This window comes from Miniopterus natalensis, chromosome 10 (genome assembly GCF_054644295.1).
Source record: "Miniopterus natalensis isolate mMinNat1 chromosome 10, mMinNat1.hap1, whole genome shotgun sequence".
NCBI classification, from domain to species: Eukaryota; Metazoa; Chordata; class Mammalia; order Chiroptera; family Miniopteridae; genus Miniopterus; species Miniopterus natalensis.
Genome location: NC_142090.1, coordinates 42,630,736 through 42,650,015, shown reverse-complemented (window position 1 = coordinate 42,650,015; position 19,280 = coordinate 42,630,736). Strand labels below are relative to the sequence as shown.

At 37.1% G+C, this 19,280-nt stretch overlaps 1 protein-coding gene across 1 annotated transcript in view; it reads left to right on the top strand.

Annotated features, from left to right (window-relative positions):
- The first annotated feature begins 412 nt into the window (after positions 1–412).
- PRKAR2B (protein kinase cAMP-dependent type II regulatory subunit beta) overlaps positions 413–19,280 on the top strand; it is a 101,522-nt gene continuing 82,654 nt past the window's right edge. Inside the window, exon 1 of the mRNA XM_016204765.2 lies at positions 413–719. Within this exon, the coding sequence (XP_016060251.1) occupies positions 413–719 (307 nt within the window). The remainder of the gene's footprint in view (positions 720–19,280) is intronic.

Here is a 19,280-nt window from a genome sequence, read left to right as displayed (position 1 = left end):
CCCACCAGCGTCCTCAGCCGCTAAACCAACTGACTGGCAAATGCGTGGTGCCCGCCGGCGGGGTTACCATGGTTTCCGGAGGTCACGTGGGCGCACTCCGGCGCTCCGTCGTGTGCACCGCGGCGGGGCGGGGGCGGGGCGGCTCGGGCGGGGGAGAGGAGCGTCCGCCGCGCCGCGGGAGCGGGAGGAGCCGGGGATGCTGCCAGCCCTCCTCCGGCCGCGCTCGCTCAGTCGCCGCCGCTGCACGGAGGGTCCGCGCGCTGGGCCAGCGGGGCCGCCGGGCCCAGTGCGCCGCGCTCTCAGCCAGTAGCGCCTCCAGCTCCGTCCGCGCTTGCTGGGCGGCCGCGGGACCGAGGCCTGTCCGGGGAGGGGGCGAGGGCGGCGCGCAGGCGCCCGCCGCCCGGAAGGCAGGATGAGCATCGAGATCCCGGCGGGACTGACGGAGCTGCTGCAGGGTTTCACCGTGGAGGTCCTCAGGCACCAGCCCGCCGACCTGCTGGAGTTCGCGCTGCAGCACTTCACGCGCCTGCAGCAGGAGAACGAGCGGAAAGGCGCCGCGCGCTCTGGCCATGAGGGCAAAACCTGGGCGGACGTGGGCTCCGCCGGGGGCGGCACCCCCAGCAAGGGGGTCAACTTTGCCGAGGAGCCCATGCACACCGACTCCGAGAACGGGGAGCAGGAGGAGGAGGAGGAGGCCGCGGATACTGGAGCGTTCAACGGTGAGGATCGACCACTTGCGCGCCCCCTCCCCACAGCCTTCCCCCCCGTGCTCTTTAATCCCGCAGCTTTGATCACCCGCCTCTCCCCGCATTCTCTACCTTCCCATCTCGCCCACCCCCTCAGCATCCATTTCTGTCTCCCATTCGCCCACCTTCCTACTCTGCTCTCTTGTCATGCCTTTCCCCTCGTCCCCTCCTCTGGAGGTGGGGAGCTGAAAGGTAAGGGTCCTCTGCCCGCCCGCCCTCTCTGATCCTGGACTGAGAGGCAGAGGACGGCCGGTTTGGGGTGGGCATCTGCGAGACAACTTTCGCCGTGGTTGGACTTAATTGCTCTGGACGGATACCATTATGCATAAAGGAAACTGGCCCACTTGGCGTCCTTTTTCAACCCTTATATTTATTAATGGAGTGTCCAAAGCGAGAAGGCGAGGGGTGTTAGGAGAGCAAATTCTCTAAAAGGAGCATAAAATTGGAGAAAAACAAAATTTATGGTAATAGCTTTGATACTGGGTTGGAAACAAAGTAATCTATTTTCCAATTTGCCAATACCGAAGCGTTGTGTTAATATTGAACACACAACAAAGGATCCTTTTGAGCCTGTAACACACGGGGTCTTTGGAATGAGGAAACAGGCTAATTGTTTTTTGTATAAAACAAATATTGAATGATTCGGTGCCTTAAAAAAATAGTGTGTGAAAAACACTGTTGGAAGTTTTTGAAAGCTTGTTAGTTGTCTTTAGAATGAAAAGCCAGTGAGTAATTGTAAGGACTGTGCCAGACACTGAAGCTAGAAAGAATGAATGGGAAAGAAAAAGGAATTTTCTCAAATAGCTGCTCCTGGCAAGTCCCACCCCTTCTGCTTACAACCCTCTTTTCCTAACACACAGACACAAGCAAATTTACAATCTTCTATATTCACACAAATGCGTAAATCCCATCTCTGTGGCATCCCAAGCTGAAAGAACATGGTGTGCACTGTGCAAGTGTTTCTTTGTGGTATAAGGCAAACATGCATTCAGCATTGTACTAGCTTTTATTTATTTACACTGCTTGTGGTTTGTGTGCCTGCAGTGCATTTCATATAATGAAAACATTTTCAAGTGTTATTTTCTTGTCATTGTGTTTCTTTTCTTTGCAAAATTGTTGAAATATGTTATAAAATTAATATATTTTTAGCTCGTTCAAAACAATCACAAAAATCCCTGGAAATTAGTGCTCCCTGAAAATAAGGGAAAGATTGTTACTTAAAAATTTTTATATCAGTCTTAATTGTTCCTTTTGCACAAGAATTTAATCAAATGCTTTTCTTACTAGAAACAAGAAAAAGATAAAAGAATACGTATTTTAAGTAGATGAGGAGAAGCCATTAGTGGATGGCACAAAAGGCAGAAGCATCTAATACTTCTTTTTATGCTTCCAACATATGCATGTCTACATACATACACACATGCACACACAAAGAAAAAAAGGACTAGTTTCCAAGGTTGGAGGAAATTAAGAATCAAGGCACTTGTTAAAGAACCTGTATATGGTCAGTACAATATGTTAGTATAACTAAATATCTAATATTTTCTATTATACTCAAATCTTTTTTTTTAAGTAAATTGTGTTGGGACTGGAGTTTAAAAACCACTATAGGTGCCCTGGCTGGGTGGCTTAGTTGGTTGGAGTGTCATCCTATGCACCAAAAGGGTTCAATTCCTGGTCAGGGAGTATACCTAGGTTGAGGGTTTGATCCCCAGTCACTATGTATATGGGAGGCAACCGATGGATGTTTCTCTCTCACATCAATGTTTGTCTCTCCCCCTCTCTTTCCCTCTCTCTCTACCTCCCCTTCCTCTCTAAAATCAATTTTTAAAAAAGTAAACATATGTCCTCAGGTGAGGATAAAAAACCCCACACAATTACAGGTTACTAAGGGGCCAGCAAACTTTTGTAAAGGTTTGAGAAGTAAATACTTTAGACTGTGAGCAACATTTGGTCTCTATCGCATATTCTTTTTTTTAAACAACCCTTTGAACACATATTCCCTTGGGAGGTTGGAGTTATACAAAATTGGCTTCGGACCAAGGCCATAGTGTGCCAACATCTGGTCAGAGAGGGAAAAAAAGTCATAGTGCCATTGGAAAACAAAGCAGGAGTGAGCCTATCAATTTAATACGTAGTTCCAAAACAATGCCAAAATATATTAAAACAACAACAACAAAACATGATGGGTAATTCTCCTAGCATGGTAAAGAGTAAGTACTAGAAGATAAGCCTTAGTTTACTGTGACACAGCACAAGATCAGCTGATCAGTAATTCTTAAATTTTAGTATGCATCTCAAGGAAGTTTGATTCAGAAATGAATATTACCAGGTACCATTCTTGGAGAACTTTTTTGAATAGGTTGAGCTGGGACATGGGATTTTTTTTTTTCCTCCCACAGACATGCCCAGTCTTTCTGATATTCACAGCTCCCTGACCACACTTTGAGAAACATTGATCAGCAGGCAGTGATGATGATGATACCTTTCTCGTGTTAGCAATTTAAAAAATAGATGCCATTTCTTGACATTTGGTGTGTGCTAGGCACTAATTAAATGCTTCATTATCCCAGCTTTATGAGAAAGATAAGACTGTCACTTGTCCAGCTAGTATGCTGCAAAACCAGGATTGGAACACAGGTAGGTTTGGCTCCATCTCTGTACTCTTAACTCCCAGCTTTTATCTCTGGAAGGTGGTGGGGCTAGCATCATCTGAGTTTATTTATTTATTTATTTTTTTTAATGTCAAGCTCTACCTTAATGTATTTTATCTTTAAAGCCCTGAAAAATTAACTTGTCCAAGGTCACACAGAGGGCTAGTAAGTAACAGAGCCTGGTTTCTTACATATCTCTGATCTAAGCATGTCAGGGAGTTCTTCCTAAATTAAATTTGTGCTGTGGGCTAACTACACAGGTCAGATTTTCCTGGTTATTTTTACAGTAATGGTGATAAAATTGCATTGATTGGTTCATGTCCATTTTCATGAGTGGCTTTAGGACAAGTACTGGTATTTGTAAGAGGATGGATAAATAGGCAAGTTTTTGACCATAAAACTAGTGCTCGTTTACTCACATAGGGATCAGGCATATGACATTGACCTCTCGATGCTGTGGTTGAATCAAACCAGCGAGGGTCTGGGAGCATAGCCATTGATAGCACCAGGTCAAATAGATGGCTGAAGGTGGTCTTTACTCTTCTGCTGATTGCTTTCCCATTACTCCTATTTTGTTAGAATTTTATCACTTCTAATTTCTATTTTCAGTTTGCTATCAATTCTGGTCAAAAGGGCAATTTTTAGGTGTTAGAATAATGGCATATGGTGATCCCCCTTTTAGGGCACTATTGAAGTCTTGAAAAAAACTATAATGGAAACTCTGCCTCCTTCTTGCCCATCCTGTAGAAAGTGAATAAAGCTTGACCTGTCATTTCTGGAAGGGTAGTCTCCCCAGACTTGGAATTTATTAGAAGGGTTTAGAGTTTATAGGCTGATGAGTCGGATTAGTATCAATCTATAGTGGAATCTATGGTAATTACAGGTTGTCCACATCTGAAAGTAGAGCATTCCTTTGAAATCTTTTATAAAGTGAAGACTTGAACAACAGGAAGGGGGAGTGGTTAGGAGCACCAACCCCCCATGCAGTTGAAAACCCATGTGTAACGTTTAACTCCCCCCAAAACTTAACTACTGATAGCCATCTGCTGACTGGAAGCCTTACTGACAGCATAAACAGTTGATTAACACGTATTTTGTATGTTATGTGTATTATATACTGTGTCCTTAACAATAAAGTAAGCTACATAAAAGAAAGTTATTGAGAAAATCATAAGGAAGAGAAAATACATTTAAAGTATTTTTTGAAAAAGTCTGCTATAAGTGAACTCATGCATTTCAAACCCTTGGTGTTCAAGGGTCAACTGTACCATTAATTTATATGGGAAAATTTTTGACCCCCAAAATAACCTACTAAATCATGCCATAAAACTTAAAATAACACTAACATAATAAAACTTAAAATAGCACTAACATATAATGAAAGCAGTACCTCTCTTACTCAGGGTACACACTACCTCTATAATAGCTTGCTGTAAAACAAATGCTGAACAGTTTTTGCTTTCTTCCTTTTTTCATAAAAGCAAAAATCCTTTTGGATTTTTTTCAGTTAGTAAAAGCAGGCATGCACTAATTGCAGGTTTTATAAAAGCAAAGTGGTATAACATGACTTTTGAAAGGAAGAGAATACCTGTAGTGGTTTTATATAGGCACCATTGTGAGATCTGTGTTGCTCAATAATTTCTTCAGTGAAATTGCTGAAATTATAAAATTAAATAAATAAAATTTGAAAATACCCTGATAAATTGACAAATGGCCAGAACAAAATTAATTATATGGATATATGAAAAGCAGTCAACCTGGGAGAGAAATAAACTAATATAAAATATGGAAGTAATTTTCTATATTGTGGAAGAAAAAGATCTAGAATTCAAAGTGGATACGCAAGGCAAAAATATAGAACTATTCCTAATATGCATGTCAAAGGTATATAAATATAAATTTATCATTTAAAAACTATGACTTAATCCTCTTGACTCTGACCTATGTCAAATCTTTGTGGGAGAATCTTATCTACTTTAGATTTTTTACAATTTAAAGAGATCCTTAAAATCATGCAAAATAGTGGAAAGTTGGAGCTTGTGGTGGTTAGTGGTTGTGGCAGTGGGAGACTAAGAAAACATATTTATTTATTTTTTAAATATATTTTTATTGATTTCAGAGAGAGGAAAGGAGAGGGAGAGAGAGAGAGAGAAACATCAATGATGAGAGAGTCATTGACCAGCTGCCTAGCCTGCAACCTAGGCATGTGCCCTGACTGGGAATCGAACCCTGATCACCTGGATCTTAGGTCGACACTCAACCGCTGAGCCACGCCTGGCTGGGCGAGAAAACATATTTACTGTGGGAAGAAATGGTTGAAGGAGAGTTGAGAATAATTGTGTCTGAAAAAGTTTTCTTAGATGATTATGAGCAAATATCTGTTAGATACAGAATTAGAAGAACTAAAGCTTCATTGTAACTTGAAGAATAGAAGTCAGATTCAGCCCTGGCCAGTGTGCTCAATGCTTAGAGCGTCGGTCTGCTCACTGGAAGGTGGAGGGATTGATTCCCAGTCAAGGGCCCAGACCTGGGTTGCAGGTCTTATCCTCGCCCCTGGCGGGGGCGCATGTGGGAGGCAACCAATTGATACGTCTCTGCCACATCAGTGTTTCTCTCTCTCGCTGCCCTCCTCTTTTTCCCCTCCCTTCCACTCTCTCTAAAATCAGTGGAAAAAATATCCTCACTCCTCGAGTGAGGATTAAAAAAAAAAGTCAAAATTCATCTGTTGAAATGGTTTATGTGGTCTTCCTAAAATGAGGTGATGGCAAAGCAGTAAGGGCAATAGACAGATTGACTTCCCAAGAATCTGCTGTGGAAATATTTTAACTGTGCTCATACTGGGCGTAAGAAATATGTTTATCTGTTGAGTTCATTGTCTAACTGGTAGCAGGAAATTGTAGAGAGCAATCATAGCTTTAAAGAATTGTTGCTTTGGCTGATTTATTAGGCTCACTTCTGTGTGCCCTTATATAAGAACTTGCTCTCTCTATGGCAACTAGAGATTATTATGAGACAAAGCAACCAATTTTCAGCTCTTGCCTCCTATTGCATGTAACTGTCAACATATGACTGAAGAAATTTTAGTTGTTGCAGTTATCTTAAGCAACTGACTGAAAGTTAAAATAGCTTATATCATCAACCTCTTAAATACATTTAATTGGTTTGAAAAATGTTTATGAAATTCAGGTTTTTTGGATTAACTTTAAATTCAAACAACATTTATTTTCTTTTATGTATGAAGTGCTGTGCTAGGCCTGTTGACATGTTATCATACTAATAGTACTTACCTCATAAAGTTGTTATAAGGATAAATAGATTAATATTTGTAAGGCCCGTAGCAAACATTGCAGTACACACAGCAAACATTGGTTGCATATTAAACAAATTATCTCATTAACTGAAATCTTACAGAAGTGTAAACTTTTCTTGCAGGATAGCAACTTGATATTTGGAAATCAATCTAGTATTTGCACTTTTTAGAGAGATGAGGTAGGAAATGAGTTTATGTGCAGTCCTACTTAGGATTTAATGTGCAGGTATGTTGTACAGTTAAAAACTCCACATCCTGCCCGGCCGGGCGTGGTTCAGTGGTTAAGCATCGACCTAGGATCCAGGCGATCAAGGTTCGATTCCCGGTCAGGGCACATCCCCGGGTTGTGGGCTGCAGCCGATCAATGACTCTCTCATCATTGATGTTTCTATATCTCTCTCTCCCTCTCTCTGAAATCAATAAAGATATATATTTAAAAAAAACACACAACTCCACGTCCTTTCAACTCGTAATTTGTAGCGAAGAGCCCAGGATTTTTTAATTAATGAGACTTAATTTTCTTTGGCTATTAGAACTTTACGTGGCAGTTTTAAATCCTTTTGAAATGGATTACATCATTCATGACAAATGGCTAAAATATTGAAGCCATTATTTTACTTATGAGCATAAAACAATAGTATTAGAGATTTAAAAAAATATTTTTAGTTATAGATGGTAATTGTGATTTTCAAAGTAGATGGTTAAGAACATTATTAATTTTTTAAAACATTCTTAAAAATTGATTTTAAAGAGAGGAAGGGAGAGGGAAACATCAAGGTGAGAAAGAAACATCGATCAACTGCCTCCTGCACACGCCCTGAAGAGAGATCGAACCCACCACCTGGGTATATGCCCTGACCAGGAATCGAAACCTTTATCTTTTGGTATACGAGATGACACTCCAATCAACTGAGCCACACCAGCCAGGACAAGAACATTATTAATTTTGATAATAATATTAAGTGAATTGCTTTAGGATTGATATTAGAAAATCAAAGGACTTGAAACAGTGTCCTTTCTCAAACTTTTATCCATCTTTTATTTTAGGCTTTAAGAAAAGGGAGGGAAGGAGGTGAAGGGAGAAAGGCAAGAAGAGTGAGGGATGGAGGAACCAGAAGAGAAAGAGTGAGGAAGAGAGAGGAATAAAATCAGTTGGGACTGTGAACGGTTCTTTGAGTGAATTACACTTTGAAGAGAGGGCATGGAATGAAAATACCTAAACAAAAATTGAAGCATTGGATACTCCTATGTGTCTACTTATCTTAAAAATCAAACTGTTTAGCTATTATTTAATGTGATAGTTACGAGCTTCCATTTGAGCTTGCACATGAAGTAATGTACTATGTCTGGGTGGGACTGGAGTAAATATTTAATGGTTATTTATTGTTGCAAATCTCATTTCGTAGATTCCAGTAAATTTCCAGCTGTCAAGGTTTTGTTCATAACTGTGTCAAAAAACAAATGTGTTTTTTTAAAAAACTGTAAGTACTAGCAAGAGAACTTTGAACTGATCAATGAGTTTATTTGTAGCAAAATTACTGAGAATAAAATTAATGAGAATAATAGCAGTAGAGAAAGCCTATGGGAGAAGTTGGGATTGATGCAGTATTTGACAGCAAGGAGTTCAGTTAAGGAGATTGAGTAACTGACTGCAGGGTCTACTTCATTAGTGTCTAGAGTCACATGATACCAGAAAGGGGCTTGAGACCTAGAGAAAGAATATTTTAAAATTGGAAGGTAGGATGGTTTGCTGATTCACATATCCACTCACTGCAGAAATTTTTGAGAGTCAACTCTTTTTTTTTTTTTTTTTAAGAAAAAAATTATTATTTTCGTAAATTTTTAATCTCTAGGCTTAAGAATCAATCCTTTTGTTAGAGACTGTTTCATAAGTAGTATATGTAATCTATTTAATAGGTGGAGCAGCCGAGAGCCAGAGAAGTTCTTTATCCAAATTTAGTTGGTTTTGGTCTTTTTCTTCTTCCTTTTTTAAAATATGTTTTTTATTGATTTCAGAGAGAGGGAGGAAGAGGGAGAAAGAGATAGAAACATTAATGATGAGTCATTGATCAGCTGTGCCTCCTGCACGCCCCCTCCTGGAGATCGAGCCTGAAATCGGGCATGTGCCCTGACTGGGAATCGAACTTTGACCTCTGGTCTATACTCAACCACTGAGCCATGCTGGCCAGGTGGTTTTGGTTGTCTTGTACATAGAACTATCGCTTACACTTTGAGTGCTATTTATATTAACTTACATGTTTCAAATTATTTCGGCCTTCCATCAAGGTGATAGGTAAGGTTTAAAAGGCTAGGCCAGCGATTTTCAACTGCTGTGCAATAAGAATTTTTAAAACATGCAATATCTGACTAGTCAAGGGCACTGACCTCTTTTTCCTTAGATTGCCAAATAAAAAAATGACAACAACCAACACAATCGCCACCCAGTGTGTGAAAGAATCAAAATTACACCTTTTTTTGTCAGATTGGCAAAAAATATATTTTTTGTGTGCCACAGATAGTAATTAGTTTTACATGTGCCATGAGATGAAAAAGGTTGAAAATCACTAGGCTAAAGAGAAGTACTTTTGTACTTTTGCCTTCAGAATTTCCTCATTTTTCTCATTGATTTTTTTCATTGCAGCAGAATCTCATATTAGATTTTATTGTTGCATTGCTTAAGAAGAGACAATTGAAAAGAAAAAAGAGTGCAGGGATTTTTCTGAATTGGATGAGTTATTACTGTGTTCTTGGCCCTGTTCTTATTGTCCTTCCACTCTTATCCATACCATTTAGGTATGGTTGGGACAGTCACAAAACCCCATATAAAAATCTCAGTACGATGCCAATCGTTATCTTTATTTTATGGGGGCAAGTTTTGTGTTTCAGAAGTTCAAAATGACTCAGAGTATTCCACTGTGTATTTATTTTGTGGAAAGAATTTGATCTAAAATTTGTAGGTCATGGCTTACATGAAAACAAAACAATCTTAGAAAATTAGATATATAAACACAGTTGGTGTAACATTTATAAATGTTTCAGTAATAGCCTCTGCCATATGTAGCTTAATGTGTTTGGAAACTAAAAAAAATTTATTCCAGTTGCTGCTATTTAAAAATGTTTCTGTATTTTTTTTAAAAAAGACAAAAGGTCAAAATATAAACACATGTTCCACATAAAAGCAGAGCCAAGAAGATATAATGTATACAGTTATTCCGGTATCCGTTTGGCTAGGGACTGACAGTGTTTAATTTACATTAGCTGTTCCAAGACAAAATAGTTCATGGCAGTGATATTGAGGGGATTTTTTTTTGGTAAAAAAAAGAAGGAAAAACACTTCAATTTGTTTAAATACATTTCAGACCCAAAAAGCATCATTCCAAAAGGTTATCTAATTAAAACATGACTCAGCTGTTTCATTTCAGTTCTATAGAAAGCTAACGTTTGTTAAATGGTATTCTTTTTATTTAATAATTGTTAACATTTTGACTGCGTAACTACCAGACATTGAAAAAGCTGCTTATACATATTTAGCCCTCCCCAAAGTAAGTGGTGGAGTCAGAATTTGAACCAGACAGTCTGAGTTTAGAGCCCATGTCCTTAATTGTGGTACATATACTTCATTTTCAGTAATTTTTACAGAGGTAACATGGTTGAAAAGAACCACATATCAAAAATTTAGCTACCTAGTTTTCCTTCTAAAAATCTACAGTCTAGTCCAGCATTGATCTGTCCCATTTACAATGTTTTCTGTCTATTCCATTCATCTTAGCACATCATAAACTTTAGAGACTCAGTCAAAACTTTTTTGATTATATACCCTCATTAGCAAAATATATTTGAATATGCATTCCCAATATATATCTTTATAAATTTTATACATGAACCAGTATACTAATTTGTTATGCAGATGATAAAGCTTGTCGTAGTACAAATTTTGAAAGTAAAAAGTAATAGTAGACAAGTTCTCATTTTTTGTACACCCCAAAGGATTGCCTTATACTCTGCCTTGGAGCACCTGAACACATTTTGGAGACCACAACTCTAAACAATACAGTATGGCTCAGTAACTGTTAATATATAAGGCAGCGTGATCAAGTTTGGTTTCGTGATTTAAGCTGTTAGATTATGAAGGACCTGCGCATAGGCAGGGTTCATGTGTTTGTGTGTGTGTGTTTTAATGGACATTAGATAAATTGTTTGACTTAACAGAAGTTTTGCAGAATAGAGGAAAATTCTATCTTATATGAAAAAAACTGAAGTTATACTACCTGAAAGGTAAGATCCAGGCTTTTTCTTTTATATCTGTATTCCTTTCTTGAACCTATAAACCTGTATTCCTGCCTTGAACTCCAACCTAGATTATAGAATACCAATAGTCTTGGTGCAAATTTTGTGGATGTGACAAAAAGAATCACATATTATATGTATTTAAGAATCACTAAATCATGGAAATGCCAGTCAGGATTAGAAGAAAATCTAAGCTTAAAATAGTTTTTTAAAAATGCAGTTTTATGGAGTATCACAGGAGGAATGTCTCTGGAAATGACATCTGGTTAGGAGGGAGACTTTTCATATGTCCTTTTTTGTAACTTTTGAAAAAATGTTTATGATATACTTGTACTCCTTATTAAATAAGTTTTAACTGTAAAGAGACATGAAGGAAAGGCAGTTCTTTTCTAAATATTCATAAAGTAGTCATTAACACATAAGCTATAGAGGCACATGGCATGGTTCTTAATTGATGTAGCCAAATATTGTTGCATAAGTTACTCTCCTGGTACTGAGTGTCCAGTCCTCTGCTTAACTTTCTACCCAATCCCACACTTTCTCAAAAGCTAGCTTACATTGCACCCTACCAAAAATTTTTGCAAGGTTCTCTGGTTGATATTAATGGAACCAATATGGCAGGACAAATATGCCCTATATCAGAGTAAGCTTTGGAGATACCAGATATGCCTTCCATAGGCAGGAGGAATATGCAAGGCTATGCTCTCTCCCTCTAAGGCTTTCCTGCATGCACTGTGCCCATAGTAGGTGCTCAAATATGCCTTAAGTTAACCTCAGTTGAATAGTAAATGTCTAACAATAAGTGTCTGCCTGCACATGTATATTTTTAAAGTGATTAAAACCCTCTTAGGCATGTAAATTTTAAAAATAGCTCCTAATAATCCTTTACATAAATGCATTTTGAAATGTTTACGTGAAGTATAATAGGTTTAGCCTATCTTCAGTTTCATAGGTTTAGACTTCATTGTATTAAAATGAGGCCTATATTATATATTGGCCTGATATTTGTTCACTCTGCAAAATACAAAGAACATGGGTACACAGGTTTGTCTTGCTGGTAAGGAGTTCACATTCTTACCTAGGAGACATTCTGACCTACCAAAACTGCTTCTGCTTATATGAGCCTCATGCCAAATCCAAAACTTGTATATTGCCACGAACCTGCTTCTACTACTTTGAGTGCAGACTGCCTTCCTCCATTTATTGTGTGAATCCTGCCCACCCTTCAAGGCTCACTTGTTCTTTGGAGCCTTCCAGTTTTTCCTCTCACTCCAGCACAGATGTCCCCTTTCTTTAAGATTCAGATTAGCACATCTACCTGCTAACCAACCTCCTCTACTTGTATGTTCTTCACGTACCTCCAAATAACTTTGTCCTAAACTGAATGTGTTATTTTCTGCCTCAGTTGTTATTCTTTCCTGTACACACTCATGTCATTTCCCCCCACACTAATTTGATAAACAGAGCCCCTTTCCTCTGCCTCATACTTCTTAAACCTGGTGGTTTAAGGGAAAACAAACATTGCTTTTAGTTGCTGAAATTTTAGAGTAAGGACAGAGCCCTGGCTGGTGTGGCTCAGTTGATTGGAGCATTGTTCCGTGCACCAGGAGGTCTCGGGTTTGATTTCCCATCAGGGCACTTACCTAGACTGCCAGGGTGTGTGAGGGAGGCAGCTGATTGTTGTTTCTCTCTCACATCCATTTCTCTCTCTCTTTCTCTGTCTCTCCCCCTTTCCTTCCTCCCTCTCTAAAAAACAAAAAAGAGTAATGACAAAAAATTTAGAAACAGTGGAAACTTTAAAAAAATTACTTCACTTTGGCATGGGTTTGAATCCTGGCTCTGCTGTTTACAACATGTGTACCCTTGAGCAAGTTACTTTACCATATGTGCCTCAATTTCTTCATCTATGAAATGGGAATGATGGGAATACCTACCTCAGAGGGTTGCCATAAGAACTGAATGAGTTAACACTGTCTGGCACATACTCATTATTATGAGTTCATTAAGGAAAGAAGGGAGGGAGGGAGAGAGGAGGAGAGAAAAGAAAAGAAAGGAAAAGTTTTAGATATGAATGATAGCGTGACAGTTTTTTAAAATGAAGTTTGATTGGAAATATAAGAAGTTGCTTTCATTATAATAATGGTGACCTTTTAAAAAAGCTATTCATGAAAAATACAAAAGTAGTCTTTAGATTTTTGAGCTGTTTCAAACTTTAAAAAAACAAATATGCTCCTTTAAATCTCAAGCCCTCCTTTAATTGCATGTGCAGTGCAAGGCAGATAGTCTGACTTTTTTTAAAAAGTTAAAAAAAAAGCAATGGGATAAAGTTTTGCTTTGCTTGCATATCATTCCCTATCTTGAGAATCAATGTTTAGCTGATAAAATAAATAAACTTGTGTGTGTAAAAATCTCCAAGTTTATGGAGATTTAAATTTTAACTAATTCATTTTAAAACACTGTAGGAAATAGTAGGTAGGAATATTAAAAATCATCACTTTATTTAAATGAGGCAGATGTTTATAGTAAAAACATTAATGTGTGTCTGAAATAGAAATTAATTGGAAAAATTTAGTTGCATTAAATTGACAGCTTGTTGCTGTTTTCTCATGTTATAATATTTATGAAAGTAAACTCAGGGTAGGACAAATTTATACTTACGTTTTACATTAGAGTGTAGTTTTATTCCAAAACCCCATAATTCTGTACTTGCTCCACTATAAATTGCTAGCTTAATAGAGTTTTAGAAGGAAAAAAAGACAGTCCTTTGGATAACTTTTTAGAGAGTTATTCACAGGTCTTTGATTTCCTTTTATTTTGTTTGTTTGTTTTTAATTGATTTTAGAGAGAGAGGAAGAGAGACAGACATAGATTTTGTTGTTCCACTTATTTATGCATTCATTGATTGATTCTTGTATGTACCCTCACTGGGGATCAAACCCACAACCTTGGCGTATTGGAATGACGCTCTAACCAGCTGAGCTAGGTACCCAGCCAGGGCTTTGATTTCTTATTTGACTGTCATTTAAAACAGTTTAACAACTAAGTAATAATAGGACTTTTGATTCATAATAATGCCTTAACATAATTTCCTTATAATTCCTTTAAAAGAATCCAAAGGATTTCAGTGTTTGAATTTTAACATTCATTTGTAGAAAGGATATTTTGTAAAAAATATTTTAGCAACATTTGTCGTTAAAAGGGTACAAAGTTTGCCCTGGCTGGTGTGGCTCAGTTGTTTGGGTGTCAACCAGTGCACTGAAAGGTTGCTGGTAGAATCCCCATCAGGGCACATACCTGGGTTGCAGGCTCGATCCCCCATAGGGGGCATGCAGGAGGCAGCTGATCAGTGTTTCCCTCTCACATTGATGTTTCTCTCTCTCTTCCTCTCCCTTCCTCTCTCTAAATAAATAAAAAAATCTTAAAAAAAAAAAAAAGGTACAAAGTTTCAGTTAATGCAAGATAAATGAGTTCTGGAAATCTAATGTATAGCATGGAAATGAAAGTTACCAAAACTGTATTATATACTTGAAATTTCCTAAGAGGATAGATCTTAAATTAAATCTTCTCACACACACACACACACACACACACACACACACACACAGTGGTCGCTATGTAGAGGTGATAAATAAGTTATTTAGCTTGATCGTGGTCATCATTTCACAATGTATGCTTATATCAAAACATCAACTTGTACACCTTAAATATGTACAATTTTTATATGTCAAAGATGATAGTTAAAACATGTGAAGTAATCTGATTGGGCTGATGATAATAGTGTTAGAGCATAATGAGAGGTTTTTATTTGTCAAAACCAAGTAGAGCAGAACATTTTTTCTCTTTTTTAAAATTGTGAGATACTTCCAATATGCAGAAAGGAACAGAGACTAAATAAAGAACACTCACATAAGCCATCTCTTAGCTCTTAACAAAATTTGACATTTTAACACTTGAGATCTTTTTCTTTTAAGAAAAATCAGCCTGGCGTGGCGTGGCCTAGCGGTTGAGCATTGACCTAGGATCCAGGAGATACTGGTTTGATTCCCGGTGAGGGCACATGCCTGGGTTGAGGGCTTGATCCCCAGTTGGGGGCATGCAGGAGGCAGCCGATGAATGACTCTCTCATCATTGATGTTTCAGTTCTCTTTCTCCCTCTCCCTTCCTCTTTCTGAAATCAATAAAGATATATTTTAAAAAGAAAAGAAAAAATATCACATGAGCAGTAGGAGTCCCCTTGTGTACCCCTCTCTTAACCCATTTTCTTACATTTTTTCTCCATAGATAACCACCACTATGATAAATTTGGTGTTTATCTTTCCTATGCATGTTTTTGTACTATAACTACAGTCATTTATCCAAAGACTAGAAATAGTGCTATTTTGTATATTTTCAAATGTGCCACTGACAGAAGTTTCACTTATGTAAATTATCATTTTACTTTTGAGATCAGTATTTGAGATGATATTACATTGATTCATTTAACTCTAGTTCATTTATTTTAAACTGCTATGTGATACACCCTTGTATAAATAGACACTTCCTCCATCCTTTGATAAATATTTTGGTTGTTTCCAATTTGTTGTTATTACAGTGTTGTAGTTAACATTGTGTGTGTGTGTGTGTGTGTGTGTTATACAGATGTACTAGTGTTTTTTAGGTGGTTTTCAAAGTGTGATCTGGGAACCCTTGGAGGATCATTCTCCTCTCACTCCTAGACCTTTTTAGGAAGTCTATGGGGTGAAAACTCTAACAATAATAATAGTAATGTTCTTTGCCTTTCCCCCCCTCTCATTCATAAGCATTTAGTAGGGTTTTCCAGAGAATACATGATTTATGATATTTCAGTGGATCTGAATGCGGAAACAGATATGAGAATCCAACTGTGGATCTGAATGCGGAAACAGATATGAGAATCCAACTGTCTTCTATTATACTAGATTTGCAAAATATAAAAAAAGTTATTCTTTTTACTAAATTTTGTTTTGGAAAAATAAGTTTTATTTTTTTAAAAAAAATAAGTTATAACATTATTGTTGCTTTTAAAGAAAACATTTTAAAATTTATCAGTTTTAATTTCTAATACAATAAATACTGATGCATATAACCTATATAAGCAAATCATTTTTTAGTGTAAAGAGGCTTTGAGACCAAAAAGTTTGAGGACTGCTGCTCTAAGGAATATACCTAAGCATGGAAAGGCTCTTTAACTGTGCCTAGTACTGCCGTTTTGTTCTGCAAAGTTGTTACACCACTCTACATTCTCAGCAACGGTATAGAGTTCCTGGTTCTCCACATTGAAGCTAACATTTGATGTTGTCAGATTTTAACAAGCTTTGCCAAGAGGATGGATGTTAGATGGAATCTCATTGTGAATTGAATTTGTTTTTCCCAGATTACTACAGCTGCTTAGCATCTTTTTATGTTCATTAATCACATTTGTAGTTTGTCTTCTGTGAAAAATATTTTTTCTTATTCTTTGCCATTTTTCCTACTTGTGTTTTTCTTACTGATTTATAGGAGGGTTTATTTTCCTCCCCTCCCCTCCTTTATTTTTCTTTCTTTTTTAAATATTTATTTATTGACTTTAGTTTCCTATTTTTACTTTTTATTTTTTTAAATTGAATTTATTGGGGGTGACATTAGTTAATAAAATTATACAGATTTCAGGTATACAATTCTACAGTCCATCGTCTGTATTTTGTACTGTGTGTTTACTACCCTAAGTCAAGTCTCCTTCCATCACCATTTATCCCTCCCTTTCCCTTCTTCTACCTCCCCTCCACCCCCTTCCCTCTGGGAGTCACCATTCTATTGTCTGTGTCCATGAGTCTTTCTTTTTTTTCCTTTGCTTAATACTTTCTCCATTCTCACCCAGCCCCCAGCCCCGTCCTCTCTGACAGCTGTCTGTTCTCTGTACCCATGAGTCTGTCTTCACTTTGTTTGTTAGTTTATTTTGTTCATTAGATTCTGCATAAAAGTGAAGTCGTATGTTACTTGCCTTTCTCTGACTGGCTTTTTCACTTAGCATAATACTCTCCAGGTCCATCCATGCTGTCCCAAAAGGTAAGATTTCCTTCTTTTTTTTTTTTTTTTTTTTTTTTTATGGCTGAGTAGTATTCCATTCTGTAAATGTAGCACAGCTTTTTATCCACTCATCTACTGATGGACACTTGGGCTGCTTCCAAAGAAGACAAAAACATACAATGGGGTAAAGATAGTCTATTCAATAAATGGTGTTAGGAAAATTGGACAGATATGTGCAAAAAAATGAAACTAAACCACCTTCTTACACTGCACACAAGAGTAAACTCAAAATGGATTAAAGACTTAAATTCCAAACCATAAAAATTCTAGAAGAAAACATTGTTAGTAAATTCTCTGACGTTTCTCATAGCAGTATTTTTTCTGATGTATGTCCTCAGGTAAGGGAAACAAAAGAAAAAATAAACAAATGGGACTACATCAAACTGGAGATTTTTTGCACAGCAAAGGAAACCATCAACAAAATGAAAAGACAGCCCACTGAAAAGGAGAACTGTTTGCCAATACATCTGATAAGGGCTTAATATCCAAAATTTATAAGGAACTTAAAAACTCAGCACTAAAAAAACAATCCAATTAATAAATAGGCAAAGGATCTGAATAGACATGTCTTGAAAGAGGACATACAGATGGCCAATAGACATGTGAAAGGATGCTCAATGTCACTAATCATCAGAGAGATGCAAATTAAAACCACAATGAGATATATCACCTTACACCTGTCAGATGACTATCATCAATAAATCAACAAACAACAAATGTTGGCGAGGATATGGAAAAAAGGGAATCCTTGTGCACTGCTGGTGGTCATGCAGAGTGGTACAGCCACTTTGGAAAGCAGTATGGAGCTGCCTTATGACCCAGAGATTCCACTTCTGGGGATATATCTGAAGAAACCCGGAACACTAATTTGAAAGAATGTATGCACCCCTATGTTCATTGCAGGGTTATTTATAATAGCCAAGATTTCTTTCTTTTTAAATATTTTGATTCCTAATCCTTTGTTGGTAATATGAGTTGAAAAAAAATCTCACGGTCTTTGAGCTTTTTTTTCACATTTTGTTATGGTAACTTTGGTTCAGCAGAATTTCTTAATTTTAAAGTAGCCTAACATTCTTTTCTTTACACTTATGCTTTTTCTGCCTTAAGGAATCCACCTCTACCTTATTTTTTTTTTAAAGTTTATTTTTTTTAAAATGTTGAAGTCTTGAGTTTTAGACTCCAAGTTATTGTCCATCTATAATTTATTTTTGTGTATGGTATGTGTGTGTTTTTTTATAACTGGGTGGTTTTCTTTTACATACAGGATAGGGCAAAAGTAGGTTTATAGTTGTAAGTATGTGAAATAGAGTTTATTCTTTCATTATTATTTATTACTGTATTATTTTACATACGAACAACTGTGAACATACTTTTGCCCCAGATTATATGAAAGGAATTGTTAAAACTCTATAATAAAAAGGCCCTAATAAAACTGAGCAAAAGACTCGAACGTTCAATAAAAAAGACATAAGAATATCCGATAAGAACTTGGGATGGTGCTCATTATTTTTAGTTATAAAGGAAGTGAAAATTAAAACCACAGTGAGATGACATTAAACACACACAAGAATGGCTGAAATAAGAAGTTAAATAACTTATGTTGCCAAAGATGTAGATCAGCTTGAACTCTTTTATGTTGCCTATGAGAATACAAAATGGTACAAACACTTAGGAAAACTATGGGTTTTTATAAAGTTAAACATTCCCTACCTGGGACCAAACAATCCCACTCTTAATCATTTACTCAAGAGAAATGCATATATTCACAAAAAGACTTGTATATAAATATTTACAGAGGCTTTATTCAAAATAACCCAAACTAGAGACAACCCAAATGTTCATCAAAAGAATGGATAAGCAAATTGTGGTTTGTTCATACAATGAATTCATACTACTCAACAATGCAAAAGAACAAATTATTGATCCTCTCAATAGCAAGAATGAATCTCACATTTATATGAAAATCAAAGACAGGCAAAACTAAACTATGGTGGTAGAAATCCTAACAGTGGTTTCCTATGCGATAGTGGGAATTGACTGTAAGGGGGCTCATGGAACCTTTCCAGAGTGTTGAAAATGCTTTATCGTTTGATTGGAATGTTGATTACATAGGTATGTACATTTATCAAGACTTGCTGAATTGTGCATTTCATTGTATGTCAATTTTTCACCTTGATTAAAAAAATTGGAAACATGGAT